This window comes from Bombina bombina, chromosome 2 (assembly GCF_027579735.1).
Source record: "Bombina bombina isolate aBomBom1 chromosome 2, aBomBom1.pri, whole genome shotgun sequence".
In the NCBI taxonomy this organism is placed as follows: domain Eukaryota; kingdom Metazoa; phylum Chordata; class Amphibia; order Anura; family Bombinatoridae; genus Bombina; species Bombina bombina.
The window spans coordinates 168388073-168400922 of record NC_069500.1 but is presented as its reverse complement, the minus strand read 5'-3'; the positions used below and the strand labels follow the sequence as shown (position 1 = coordinate 168400922).

General features: G+C 38.8%; 2 protein-coding genes across 2 annotated transcripts in view; one reads left to right on the top strand and one right to left on the bottom strand.

Moving 5' to 3' along the window:
- The window catches only part of SGTB (small glutamine rich tetratricopeptide repeat co-chaperone beta), a 300564-nt gene that overhangs the window by 85766 nt on the left and 201948 nt on the right, over nucleotides 1-12850 (top strand). The window lies entirely within an intron of this gene.
- The window catches only part of NLN (neurolysin), a 322838-nt gene that overhangs the window by 304389 nt on the left and 5599 nt on the right, over nucleotides 1-12850 (bottom strand). The window contains 1 exon segment of the mRNA XM_053701341.1: nucleotides 7276-7535. Coding sequence (XP_053557316.1) covers nucleotides 7276-7535 — 260 coding nt within the window.

Below are 12850 nucleotides of genomic sequence, written 5' to 3'. Positions count from 1 at the left end.
TGTCAGGCTTTGGTTAGAATCAGGCCTGTGGTTAAACCTGTTGCTCCGCCATGGAGTTTAAATTTAGTTCTTAAAGTTCTTCAAGGGGTTCCGTTTGAACCCTTGCATTCCATAGATATCAAGCATTTATCTTGGAAAGTTCTGTTTTTAGTAGCTATCTCTTCGGCTCGAAGAGTTTCAGAGTTATCTGCCTTGCAGTGTGATTCCCCTTATCTGATCTTCCATGCAGATAAGGTAGTTTTGCATACCAAACCTGGGTTTCTTCCTAAGGTAGTATCTAATAGGAATATCAATCAGAAAATTGTTGTTCCGTCACTGTGTCCTAATCCTTCTTCAAAGAAGGAACGTCTGTTACACAATCTTGACATGGTTCGTGCTTTAAAGTTTTATTTGCAAGCTACGAAGGATTTTCGTCAAACATCTGCATTGTTTGTCGTCTACTCTGGAAAGAAGAGAGGCCAAAAGGCTTCGGCAACTTCTCTTTCTTTTTGGCTGAGAAGCATAATCCGTTTAGCTTATGAGACTGCTGGCCAGCAGCCTCCTCAAAGAATTACAGCTCATTCTACTAGAGCGGTAGCTTCCACATGGGCTTTTAAACATGAGGCCTCTGTTGAACAGATTTGTAAGGCGGCGACTTGGTCTTCGCTTCATACTTTTTCTAAATTCTACAAATTCGATACTTTTGCTTCCTCGGAGGCTATCTTCGGAAAAAAGGTCTTGCAGGCAGTGGTGCCTTCCGTTTAAGTGCCTGCCTTGTCCCTCCCTTCATCCGTGTCCTAAAGCTTTGGTATTGGTATCCCACAAGTAATGGATGAACCCATGGACTGGATACACCTTACAAGAGAAAACAAACTTTATGCTTACCTGATAAATTTCTTTCTCTTGTGGTGTATCCAGTCCACGGCCTGCCCTGTCACTTTAAGGCAGGTGTTTTTTATTTTTAAACTACAGTCACCACTGCACCCTATAGTTTCTCCTTTTTCTTGCTCGTCTTCGGTCAAATGACTGGGGGTGGCAGTTAGGGGAGGAGCTATATAGACAGCTCTGCTGTGGGTGTCCTCTTGCAGCTTCCTGTTGGGAAGGAGAATATCCCACAAGTAATGGATGAACCCGTGGACTGGATACACCACAAGAGAAAGAAATGTATCAGGTAAGCATAAATTTTGTTTTTACTCCAACAATTTTTTCCTTTTTGGACATGAGGTGGTTAAATCTGATTGCCTCATTTTCCAATAAAGGCTTTGAGTTTAGACACAGACTTCAGTGTATGAGTAAGCGCCCACAGAGGAGTGAAACATGTTAGACTGTCTGTTACCTATATTGCCTGTCTGCATGTATTTTTTAATTTTTTGTTTCCAATAAAGTGTTATACTGTTTTTCAACACTTGCGGTTTGGAGATGTGCCTGCCTACTCTTCCCCTTTGACGACGTGTAGTGATACTAACAGGCGAGGTGTAGTGATACTAACAGGCGAGGTGTAGTGATACTAACTAGTGAAGTGTAGTGATACTAACAGGTGACGTGTAGTGATATTAACTAGTGACCTGTAGTGATACTAGCTAGTGACATGTAGTGATACTAACAGGTGACGTGTAGTGATACTAACTAGTGACCTGTAGTGATACTAACTAGTGACGTGTAGTGATACTAACAGGTGACGTGTAGTGATTCTAACAGGCGTTGTGTAGTGATACTAACTAGTGACGTGTAGTGATACTAACAGGTGACGTGTAGTGATACTAACAGGTGACGTGTAGTGATACTAACTAGTGAGGTGTAGTGATACTAACAGGTGACGTGTAGTGATACTAAGAGGTGACGTGTAGTGATATTAACTAGTGACCTGTAGTGATACTAGCTAGTAACATGTAGTGATACTAACAGGTGACGTGTAGTGATACTAACTAGTGACCTGTAGTGATACTAACTAGTGACGTGTAGTGATACTAACAGGTGAAGTATAGTGATACTAACTAGTGACATGTAGTGATACTAACAGGTGACGTGTAGTGATACTAACAGGTGACGTGTAGTGATATTAACTAGTGACCTGTAGTGATACTAGCTAGTGACATGTAGCGATACTAACAGGTGACGTGTAGTGATACTAACTAGTGACCTGTAGTGATACTAACTAGTGACGTGTAGTGATACTAACTAGTGACATGTAGTGATACTAAATAGTGACATGTAGTGATACTAACTAGAGACATGTAGTGATACTAACAGGTGACGGTGTGCATTTAACCTGTTGTGCCCCAAAACCATAGATATATGTATGTATGTCTCTAAGGGATTTGAACAGGGGCATTATCAGTATAGTGGGCATGTGTGTTTGTGCTATTTTTTTATCCGTGTAAAAAGGTTTTTTAATTTTTTAACTGTAAATGATTAGGAAGGTAGCATTTGTACCTGATTAGTGATGTTGCTTCATAATGTCACCCAATACAGAAGCAGGTAATTTTAGTTTGTTTTGTCCATGTGCAAAACTATTGCTACATTTGCAAACGTTTTGGGGTACTCTTTAATAATTTGAGAAGTGTTGTTCTGGGTTTATCAAGTCATTTTAGGTATTGAATTTGATAGTTGAAAAATGGCTCTTTAAATGTGTCGTTGTGTCTGAATTTCAATTAAAAAAAACAAAAAAGATAAAACAATGAAAATGGCGTAGACACTGAAAACAGCTCATTACAGCCATTAACATGACGATAATTATCAAATGATAGAATATGATAAATCCTCTTAATCCCCTACTAACCTTGTGCTCATTTTATATCATTCTGTACATCTACAAGCTGAGGTAAACAACTCCATGGGAAGAAAATTATAAAAGAGTCATGTTCTATTGCACTGATACATATTAATCATGTGACTGTCATCAGCCATTTATTCGTTTAGACTGTGTATTTTTTAAGGTACCAAAGTATTTAAAAGACAAATGTCATTTTTCTTCTACTTGTAGAGTGTTAGCTTTTTGGAGCAGGGTCCTCCTCATCTTTGTATTTGTTTGGTTTAGTCAGTTTTATGTATCTTCTGTATTCTTTTTACCTTGATTCAGTGCCATTATGTTACCATACTCATGTACTCTGAGCTACAGATTTTGGCTGTGCTTTACAAATAAATTATAACAACAACAATTATTGCATAGCCATATAATAACCTTATGCAAAGATCTCTAGTACTACAAGATACTTCCAGATACAAAGAAGAATGCTACAGACAGCTTAATGATAGAGCACAGTATAAGCGACTTCAGGATAACCCCATTAACCTCATCCTATCAAAATTAAGAACTATTTTGGAATTTGGTCTAATGAATAATATAATTTCTAAATATGAATTTGACTTTTTACTTCCAAACAATCCAGATTCCAACTTTCTACACCATTCCGAAGGTCCACAAAGAGGGGTGTAAATACCCCCCTGGAAGACCGATTATAGCAGGTATTGATGGACCTTTGGAAGGTATAGGACAATAAATTGACCACTTCCTTAAACCGTTTGTCCTATATTTGATAACTTATGTACAGGACACACCAGACTTTTTAAGGAAGATTAGTGGCATCAATATTGAAGAGGATATGATTCTGGCAACAATTGATGTTGAGTCGTTGTATTCCAGTATTCGCCATACCAAGGGATTACAGGCTACACAATTCTTTTTGCAGCAAAGGGGAAGCTCTTTTCAGAGACATACAGATTTTATCTGTGACCTACTGGAATTTGCATTAACGAACAACCTCTTCGTATTTGATGATACATATTTTCTCCAGATAAGGGGCACGGCTATGGGGGCGAAATTTGCGCCCTCATATGCGTGCCTCGATCTGGGATTCTAGGAGAATATCTAAGTGCTAGACTCAGCCACAGTGAGTGACCACGTCTCTATGTGGCTTCGCTACATAGACGACGTGTTCCTCCTGTGGAGGGGCACGGCACAACAATTGAGGTCTTTTGCTGAATCTCTAAATAATGAGACATTTAATCTTAGGTTCACTCTTACTTGTGATCCTAAGACAATTAATTTTTTGGATGTAACTGTTACAGCACATGAAGGTACTTTGGTAACAAAAGTTAATCGAAAAATAACCTCTACTAACAGTATATTAAGAGCCGACAGTTTCCATCCAAAGCATCAAGTTAGAGGTATTCCGGTGTCACAATTCTTTCGGGCTCGAAGGAATTGTACGACTATTGAAGACTTTATTGAAGAGTCTAGAGAGTTGACTAAACGATTCAGGGATAGAGGGTATTCAAAAAAACTGATCAGTCAAGCATATCAACGCCAATGTGATCAGTCTCAAGAAGGAAGCATTTTCAGTGTTTCGGTAAATAAATCTAACAATAAGGTAGGACAACAAGGGACAATAAGATTTATAACAAGGTACAATGAGAATTGGGAGGACTTACGGAAAATAATGCAGAGGTATTGGCATATTCTCCAAACCGATACCAAATTAAATCAAATTCTTACCAACCAACTACTCATGACAGCACGTAGGGCACCTAATCTACGTGACAACCTGGTTCATAGCCATTTCATTCGACCACAAACTAACTTTAATTGGTTGAATAGAACAAGTATAGAACCAGGCTGTTATCCATGCAAACAATGTAAAGCTTGTAACCATATAGAGAGAATACGTTTCTTCTCTGATGGTAAAGGCAAAGTTTACAGGATCCATTCTAAGATTACATGTAGGACGGAAGGATTGGTTTACCTAGCTAAATGTAATTGTCCCCTGTACTATGTGGGTAAAACCACAAGGGCCCTCCGTGACCGCACCCTAGAACATATAAGAGACATTGAACATAATGTGACTACTTCGAGTGTGGCAAGACACTTTACAGAATACCATAACTCATCTCCTAGCAGTTTTAGAATTATTGGCATTGACAAAGTCAGTTTGGGAATTAGAGGCGGCAATATAGATAAAATATTGCTACAACGTGAAAGTGGATCTTCAACTTAGGAACCCTTACTCCCCATGGCCTTAATGAAGATAATAATTTGGGTCACTTCCTATAATTACAATGTTAACTAAATCAGAGTTCAGGATAAGTATATCACTGTCGCTTTAAGAGAACCATGTTTGCCAAAAATTACATGCATCAAACATATAGCTATTAGTTAGCAACAATGGGTTAAAGTATTTATTATGATGCTTTAAAAATGTTACAACTTGTTGTCAATAAAACAGAAGAGTAAGAATGGGTTAAAATATTGTAAATATATAACAAATTGTTGATATAGGAACCTATATTCACCAGCCTTAATTTCAGAGGCAGTTACACACTGTATAGCCTTAAAAGAGGACAAAGTCAAACCACACTATACACTAGCCCGGATGAAGCCTAATCATTGGTGAAACATACGTCGGCATAGCTCATTTTGATTCTGAGCATCACAAGGAAAGACGCACTTTGCGGTTGCAGCAGGAGTATCTCACACAACGGTTTCCGGCCAAGCAGGAAGTGAGTGAGTGTAGAAGGAGAAGGTGTCAGAACGGAGACACTGGTTTACACCACGGCTTGCGTGTACTGGGATATCCCGGTCTTCGGCCATGTGTGTCTGTAGGAGCTCCTTCCAGGATCACTACCGCTTTTGAATCGGATAAGTTACCCTGTCAAAGGCCTGTGTGACTGTACCATATATGGATTACAAATACGTGGATTCACATGGCACACATTGTTAGCTGTTTCAAGATTTACACGGACTGCAGTTACATACGGTCTCAAGTTAACAGCTTATGATAAGTATCTTTTGAACTCATGCTGTTTATTTTTTAACTTGCTGCTAAGATATCGCAAACAGGAGTGTGTGTTCCTTATTGTTTTACCCATCCCCTTTCTTTTCTTTTGTTATGGTGTGTATAAGCCATAGACAGGAAATTGTATTTACTTATCTGTTTATAATTTTTTTCCATAATTAGCTTTGTGTTCACTGTGCACAGTAGGTAGTTTATTGTGAATGTAAACTATTATAAGTAAGTAAAAAGTACATTGGACTAAGAGTGCTGTTGTAAGGTATCTTTTTTTCTTTAATTTATATATCTTGGACATACAGTATGTCTGACGGACAAATGTCCATCTGCATTATGTCTGAGAACCCCTGAAAATAACCAAGGAATAACATAATCATAGTACTGAATGACACAAGTTCATCATCATTGTGCAAAGACAAATAATTTCATCAGATATTCATTAAGGGGGGGGTGGTTTGGAATTTGTTTGGTAATGAAAATGTATTTTTCCTTTATTTCCTATAGGAAATAGCTTTAAGACGGCATAGGAGCAGCGGAACAGCAGCTTAAAAGGGACAGTAAACATACAAAATAATGTTATATAATTCTGCGCATAGTGCAGAAATTTTTAACATTATCTTAGTGGCACCTTTATACATCTATACATCTAAAGCATTTCCTAAATTTTTTATCCCAAACTTGGCTCCACTCAAGGTTCTACTGAGCAAGTCTTGTTTTTCAAATGCGCTTCATGGGCGTGATGTCTAGTCACAGACCGCTCGATTGCGCAATTGAAGTGAATGCAGCTTGCTTCCGTTCTGATCTGGAAGCAGAAGCATGCTACAGTCACTTCAATAGTACGATCAGGCGAGCTATGACTAGACAGCGATCCCACGAAGCGCATTTGAAAAACAAGACCTGCTCAGTAGAACCTTGAGCAGAGTCCAACTTTGGGATAACAAAATCAGGAAATGCTTTAGATGTATAGATGTATAAAGGTACCGCTAAGATAATGCTATATAATTCTGCACTATGTGCAGAATTATATATCATTAGTTTGAATGTTTACTGTCCCTTTAAACTTAAATAAAGTTAAAGTAGTAGCTAGTGATACTGCTACATTCCGCAGCACAAAAAAATATTTATTCATTTATTTGATTGGCAGAGAACAAAAGTGAAGCTTACATACATTCATACCTATTGGGTGACACCAGGATCAATCAACTAGCCAGGGCATTGCTAAATATTTATTGAAAAGCGTAAATTAGAACGTTTTGAAGCCTTTCCCGCCTTTAGAGTAATGGTTTTAACCACAGAAATGAACCAACTAAAAATTTTTAGCACACACATTTTTCATTAAAGGGCCTTCTGTTTATGGGTTATGGACAAATGCATTGATTTTTTTAAGATCGATTGAAAGCCAATGCACAATGTAACATACATTTTAACAGTATTTCCCCCAAATACAGCAAAAACGGCAAGATATATTCAGACAATAGTGCTTTCTCCTTACTATATAGATTAGTATTACCTGCATATTCTAACTCCAGGTCTGATAAAGCCTTCACAGTATTCTCATAGGAGACTTCCTCAACTTTAAGAGAACCAACTGCATCATAAACCTGCTTTGCCTTTACAATGAGGTCTTCAGTCCTCTCCTGAATTTGCTCTGGTAACAGGTCCCATTGCAGCAGGTTTCTGTTACTGACTGTGTTTGATGAAATGTTTCTGATCCCTACAGAAACTTCTGATCCTAATGTCATTTTTAAGAAATTATTGGTACTCCGAAATCTGCAATTAAAAACCGAAAGTAGAAAAAATTGTATAAATGAAAGGTAGGAGATTAAATACACGTGCTATAAAAAAACACAGGATATCACAAATGTATTTGTGTCAGAGCCTTTTGAACGGTGTGGCTGCTCAGAGAGCTGTAGGTTCCTTGTATTGTGCTTGTGATGACTCCGTTTACATGATATGAGTGACTGTCCGCTCTCTGAACAGACACACTGTTAAAATAAAATAGAGCAAGGAGCATATTTAGATATGTTTTATGTGCACATGCACAGATAAAGCTTAAACCAAAACAAGAATATCTTTTCCTAGTAGCTTTTTTGCTAAAGCAAGTATATTGCAAAAATAATTATTTTCACTAGTGAAATGCATTTATGTCCCTTTAAACATCTTATGAGGAATAACATTTTGAGTTTATTACAATCCACTAGAATAGATAAGTCGGGGAGAGATCAGAATACAGAAATTAGGACAATTGTAGGGAGAGATGTATTCTTACTCCTGAGGGAAACATGTGGCTATTGGGGAAATCTAAGATTTCGGTTTCATGTTTTTTCCCACAATAAATACCTTTTCAATTATTATATACACACGATAAGCCTGCCCAGAGGGCAGTCTATTTAAAAAAAAACTACAACCCTCAAAGCTAAAATTACAAAAAATAAAAAAAAATGTAAAATTACAGAAAAAAAATAAACAAAGCTATCCAAAATAAAAAAAATAAACCTAAACTAATACCCCTATAAAAATAAAAAATCAACAAATTACCAATTATTAGTAAAAAAACCCCACCCACCAAACTCCCCAAAATAAAAAAAACTAACACTAAAAAAACCTAAACTACCCATTGCCCCTAAAGGGGCATTTGTATGGGCATTCCCCTTAAAAGGGCATTCGGCTCTTTCACTGCCCTTAAAAAGGCATTCAGCTCTTTTACAGCCCATTAAATCCCTAATCTTAAAAATAAAAAAAATCCTAAAGCTAAGCCCCAAATAGGTACTCACCGTTCCTCAAGTCCAGAGGAGAAGGTCTTCTTCCAGGCGGCTCCATCATCTTCTATCTTCATCCGGAGCAAAGGCGGCGTGGAGCAGAGGTGCAGAGCTGGCTTCCCCGATGCACAGATCCTCAGCGGCGGTCCTCAGTGGCGATCCTCGGCGGCATGGAGGCTCCTCTTCATGTGATCGTCTATCGCACACTGAAGATTGAATGCAAGGTACACCATATTTATTGGGGTACCTTGCATTTCTATTGGCTGAAATTTTGAAATCAGACAAAAGGATGAGAGCTACTGAAATCTAATTGGTTGATTTGAACATCCAATAGGATTTCAGTAGCTCTAATCCTATTGACTGATTTCAAAATTTCAGCCTTTAGGAATGCAAGGTACCCCAAATTGAATGCGGTACCATGCATTCAATTTTCAGTGTGCGACAGACATCGGATGAAGAGGAGCCTCCACGCCGCCGAGGATCACCGCCACTGAGAACCGCCGCTCCGGATCCGCCACTCCGGATCCGCGCATCGGGGGAAGACCGCTCCGCACCTCTGCTCTGCCTTCGCACAGGATGAAGAAAGAAGATGACGGAGCCTCCTGGAAGAAGACCTTCTCTGCCGGACTTCAGGAATGGTGAGTACCTATTTGAGGCTTAGTTTTAGGATTTTTTATTATTTTTAAGATTAAGGATTTAATGTGCAGTAAAAGAGCTGAATGCAAAACTTGTAATCTAGCCGTATGTTATTTGTGATTTAGCAGCTTGTCCAATGCTCTGTAAGACAGGAAATCTTGTGATGTATTATCTGCCCTGCGAGGCAGAAAAAAGTTTTTTTGTTTTTTCTGTACCCTCTATTGGATATAAATAAAAGGTAAAAAAAAAAATATGTATGGTATATCTGACTCACAAAAGAAAAATGTTGGGTTTCATGTCCCTTTAAGCATAAGACGTAGGATTAAACTGAGGATATTTTACAAAAAATATTTGACAGTTTGTTATAGCGTTACTATGGCCCCTATTTATGAAAGTCTGGCGGACCTGATCCGACAGTACGGATCAGGTCCCCAGACCTCGCTGAATACGGCAAGCAATACACTCGCCGTATTCAGCATTGCACCAGCAGCTCACAAGAGCTGCTGGTGCAACGCTGCCCCCTGCTGACTCGCGGCCAATCGGCCACTAGCAGGGGGGTGTCAATCAACCCGATCGTACTCGTCACTGAAAGGTATGATAGAGACTAAAGGTTCAAACAAGCTGAAACTAATTTTATTTGTCTCTTTTCTGTTAGAGAAAGAGTCATGGACACTGAGTCTATTTGGAAACCCAAATAAGTGACCTTTGTCTGAGGAATCAAGAAACTCTTTAGAAAATTGATCCTCCAAGCATGATTTTGAAGAAACAACAAATAGCTACACTCCCATATAGCAGACAACATCGTTAACAGGGGCCTGGAGATTAGAAGTATGCCTTATACTACCATGGAGACAGACATATTAGTATTGCTGAAACAGATATCATGCAAGATGGCGGATCAGTTTACCTCCCTTACGGAGAGTTTGAGAGCAGGAAGGGGCAACTCCTTGGAAGAGAATGGGACATACAAGTCAACACCGACCTTAGCATAACTACAAGACCTATAACAGCCACACTACCGGACGATGACAGAGAGTCACTGCTACACGATATCTACCCAGACTATCCACGGGGCTCCTATCTTTGCTTCAACACTCCTATTTTGGAAAAGCTGAGTCAACATCCTCCGGCGATGCGGCCGGTCGACGGGGGACTGAGATGTAGCAAGAAGCCTCAGTATGTGGCGACACCGATGCCGGGATATCTATACCCTCTTTCCGAGCACCCCATGACTCTAAAGTTCTGGTATGTCAGAACATTTTTGAGAGCTACTGAGCCTACTGATTGTACGCAGCAGTTAATAAATCTAGTGAGGAGTTGGACTTTTGCAGATGTCCGGAGCATATGGAGGAGCTTAGACTCTCTGATTTCAAATTGTGGCATAGGTTAAATATGAAGTGGCAACCTAGAATCTCCTAGAGTGTGCAAGTATACACAATCTAAACCCAGTTATGTATCTTGCATATGATTCTGTTATACTCGTATTTTTAAGTTTTATGTCTTGTAATGTTTTGACAGTGGAATGCACCTGAAATTATTTCTATCAAATTTCTGCATAGATCTTTTTATTAAGATACATATATCTACCCCTCTCTTGCTTACCAAGAATTCCCTCCTACTCCATTACAACAATTAGCTATTACTATTATACCCAAAAAAAACTTTTAAATCCCTGTTCTCAGTAGTCACAGCTAGTCTAAGAGTAGCCCTTGGACAACATTAACTTTAATTAGGTTTATTTTTGGCATGCCTCTCACCCTTTACTTCTATAATCCCTCATTGTTTCCATTATGTCCTCAATATACAGGAGATGTAATCATTTTATTTATGATTCAACATCCCACACGCATCACAGTGTCCTCTTAAGGGTTAGTCAACAGTTACATTATCAGCCGCTGATTAATTTTATGGGACCTATACTCTAGATGCTTATATTATATCTTCATTTATGGTTGGGTCAATAACTGTCTTCCACCGGCAACACTTTGTCCTCAGTATATGGGACCCCTGACAATTTCTATGATTTTCATTTATAAATAATTGGGTGTTTGGATCAGCAATTTCCTTTTGATCTATCAAATAACTGAAGGACACAGTAATATTTCAGTAGTGAAATGAGGTTTATTGGATTAACAGAAAATGTGTAATATGCATCAAAACAAAATTAGACAGGTGCATAAATTTGGGCACCCCAACAGAAATATCGCAATAATATTTAGTAGAACATCCTTTAGCAAAAATAACAGCCTCTAGACACTTCCTATAGCCTGTAATGAGTGTCTGGATTCTGGATGAAGGTATTTTGGACCATTCCTCCTTGCAAAACATCTCCAGTTCAGTTAGGTTTGATGGTTGCCGAGCATGGACAGCCCACTTCAAATCAGCCCACAGATTTTCAATGATATTCAGGTCTGGGGACTGGAATTTCCATTTCAAAACATTGTACTTGTTCTGCTGCATAAATGCCAGAGTAGATTTTGAGCAGTGTTTTGGGTCGTTGTCTTGTTGAAATATCCAGCTCCGGCGTAACTTCAACTTTGTGACTGATTCCTCCACATTATTCTCAAGTATCTGCTGATATTGAGTGGAATCCATGCGACCCTCAACTTTAACAAGATTTCCAGTACCGGCACTGGCCACACAGCCCCACAGCATGATGGAACATCCACCAAATTGGATGTTTGTCTTGGAACGCTGTGTTCTTTTGCCGCCATGCATAATGCCCCTTGATATGACCAAATAACTCAATCTTTGTTTCATCAGTCCACAGCACCTTCTTCCAAAATGAAGCTGGCTTGTCCAAATGTGCATTTGCATACCTCAAGCGACTCTGTTTGTGGCGTGTGTGCAGAAAAGGCTTCTTCCGCATCACTCTCCCATACGCTGAATTGTTGAACGATGCACAGTGACACCATCTGCAGCAAGATGATGTTGTAGATCTTTGGAGGTGGTCTGTGGGCTGTTTTTGACAGTTCTCACCATCCTTTGACTTTGCCTCTCCGATATTTTACTTCTGGCCTTAACAAGACTGTGCCTGTGGTCTTCCATTTCCTCACTATGTTCCTCACAGTGGACACTGACAGCTTAAATCTATGTGATAGCTTTTTGTAGCCTTCCCCTAAACCATAATGTTGAACAATCTTTGTTTTCTGGTCATTTGAGAGTTGTTTTGAGGCCCCCGTGTTGCCACGCTTCATAAGAGAGTCAAAGAGAACAACTTGCAATTGGCCACCTTAAATACCTTTTCTCATGATCGGATGCATCTGTCTATGAAGTTCAAGGCTCACCAAACCAATTGTGTGTTCCAATTAATCAGTGCTAGGTAGTTACAGGTATTCAAATCAATAAAATGACAAGGGTGCCCAAATGTATGCACCTGTCTAATTTCATTTTGATGCATATTGCACATTTTCTGTTAGTCCAATAAATCTCATTTCACTACTGAAATATTACTGTGTCCTTCAGTTATTTGATAGTGTAAAATGAAATTGCTGATCCAAACACCCAATTATTTATAAATGTAAATCATGGAAATTGTCAGGGGTGCCTAAACTTTTGCATACGACTGTATTTGTTTATATTTCAGCATTGTATGTGTGTTACTGTACCCTCTCATTAACACTTACAGTTGCTAGTTTGTTTATTAACTATATGTTCAATACTATTTTATACTATATATGTATAGCTTTA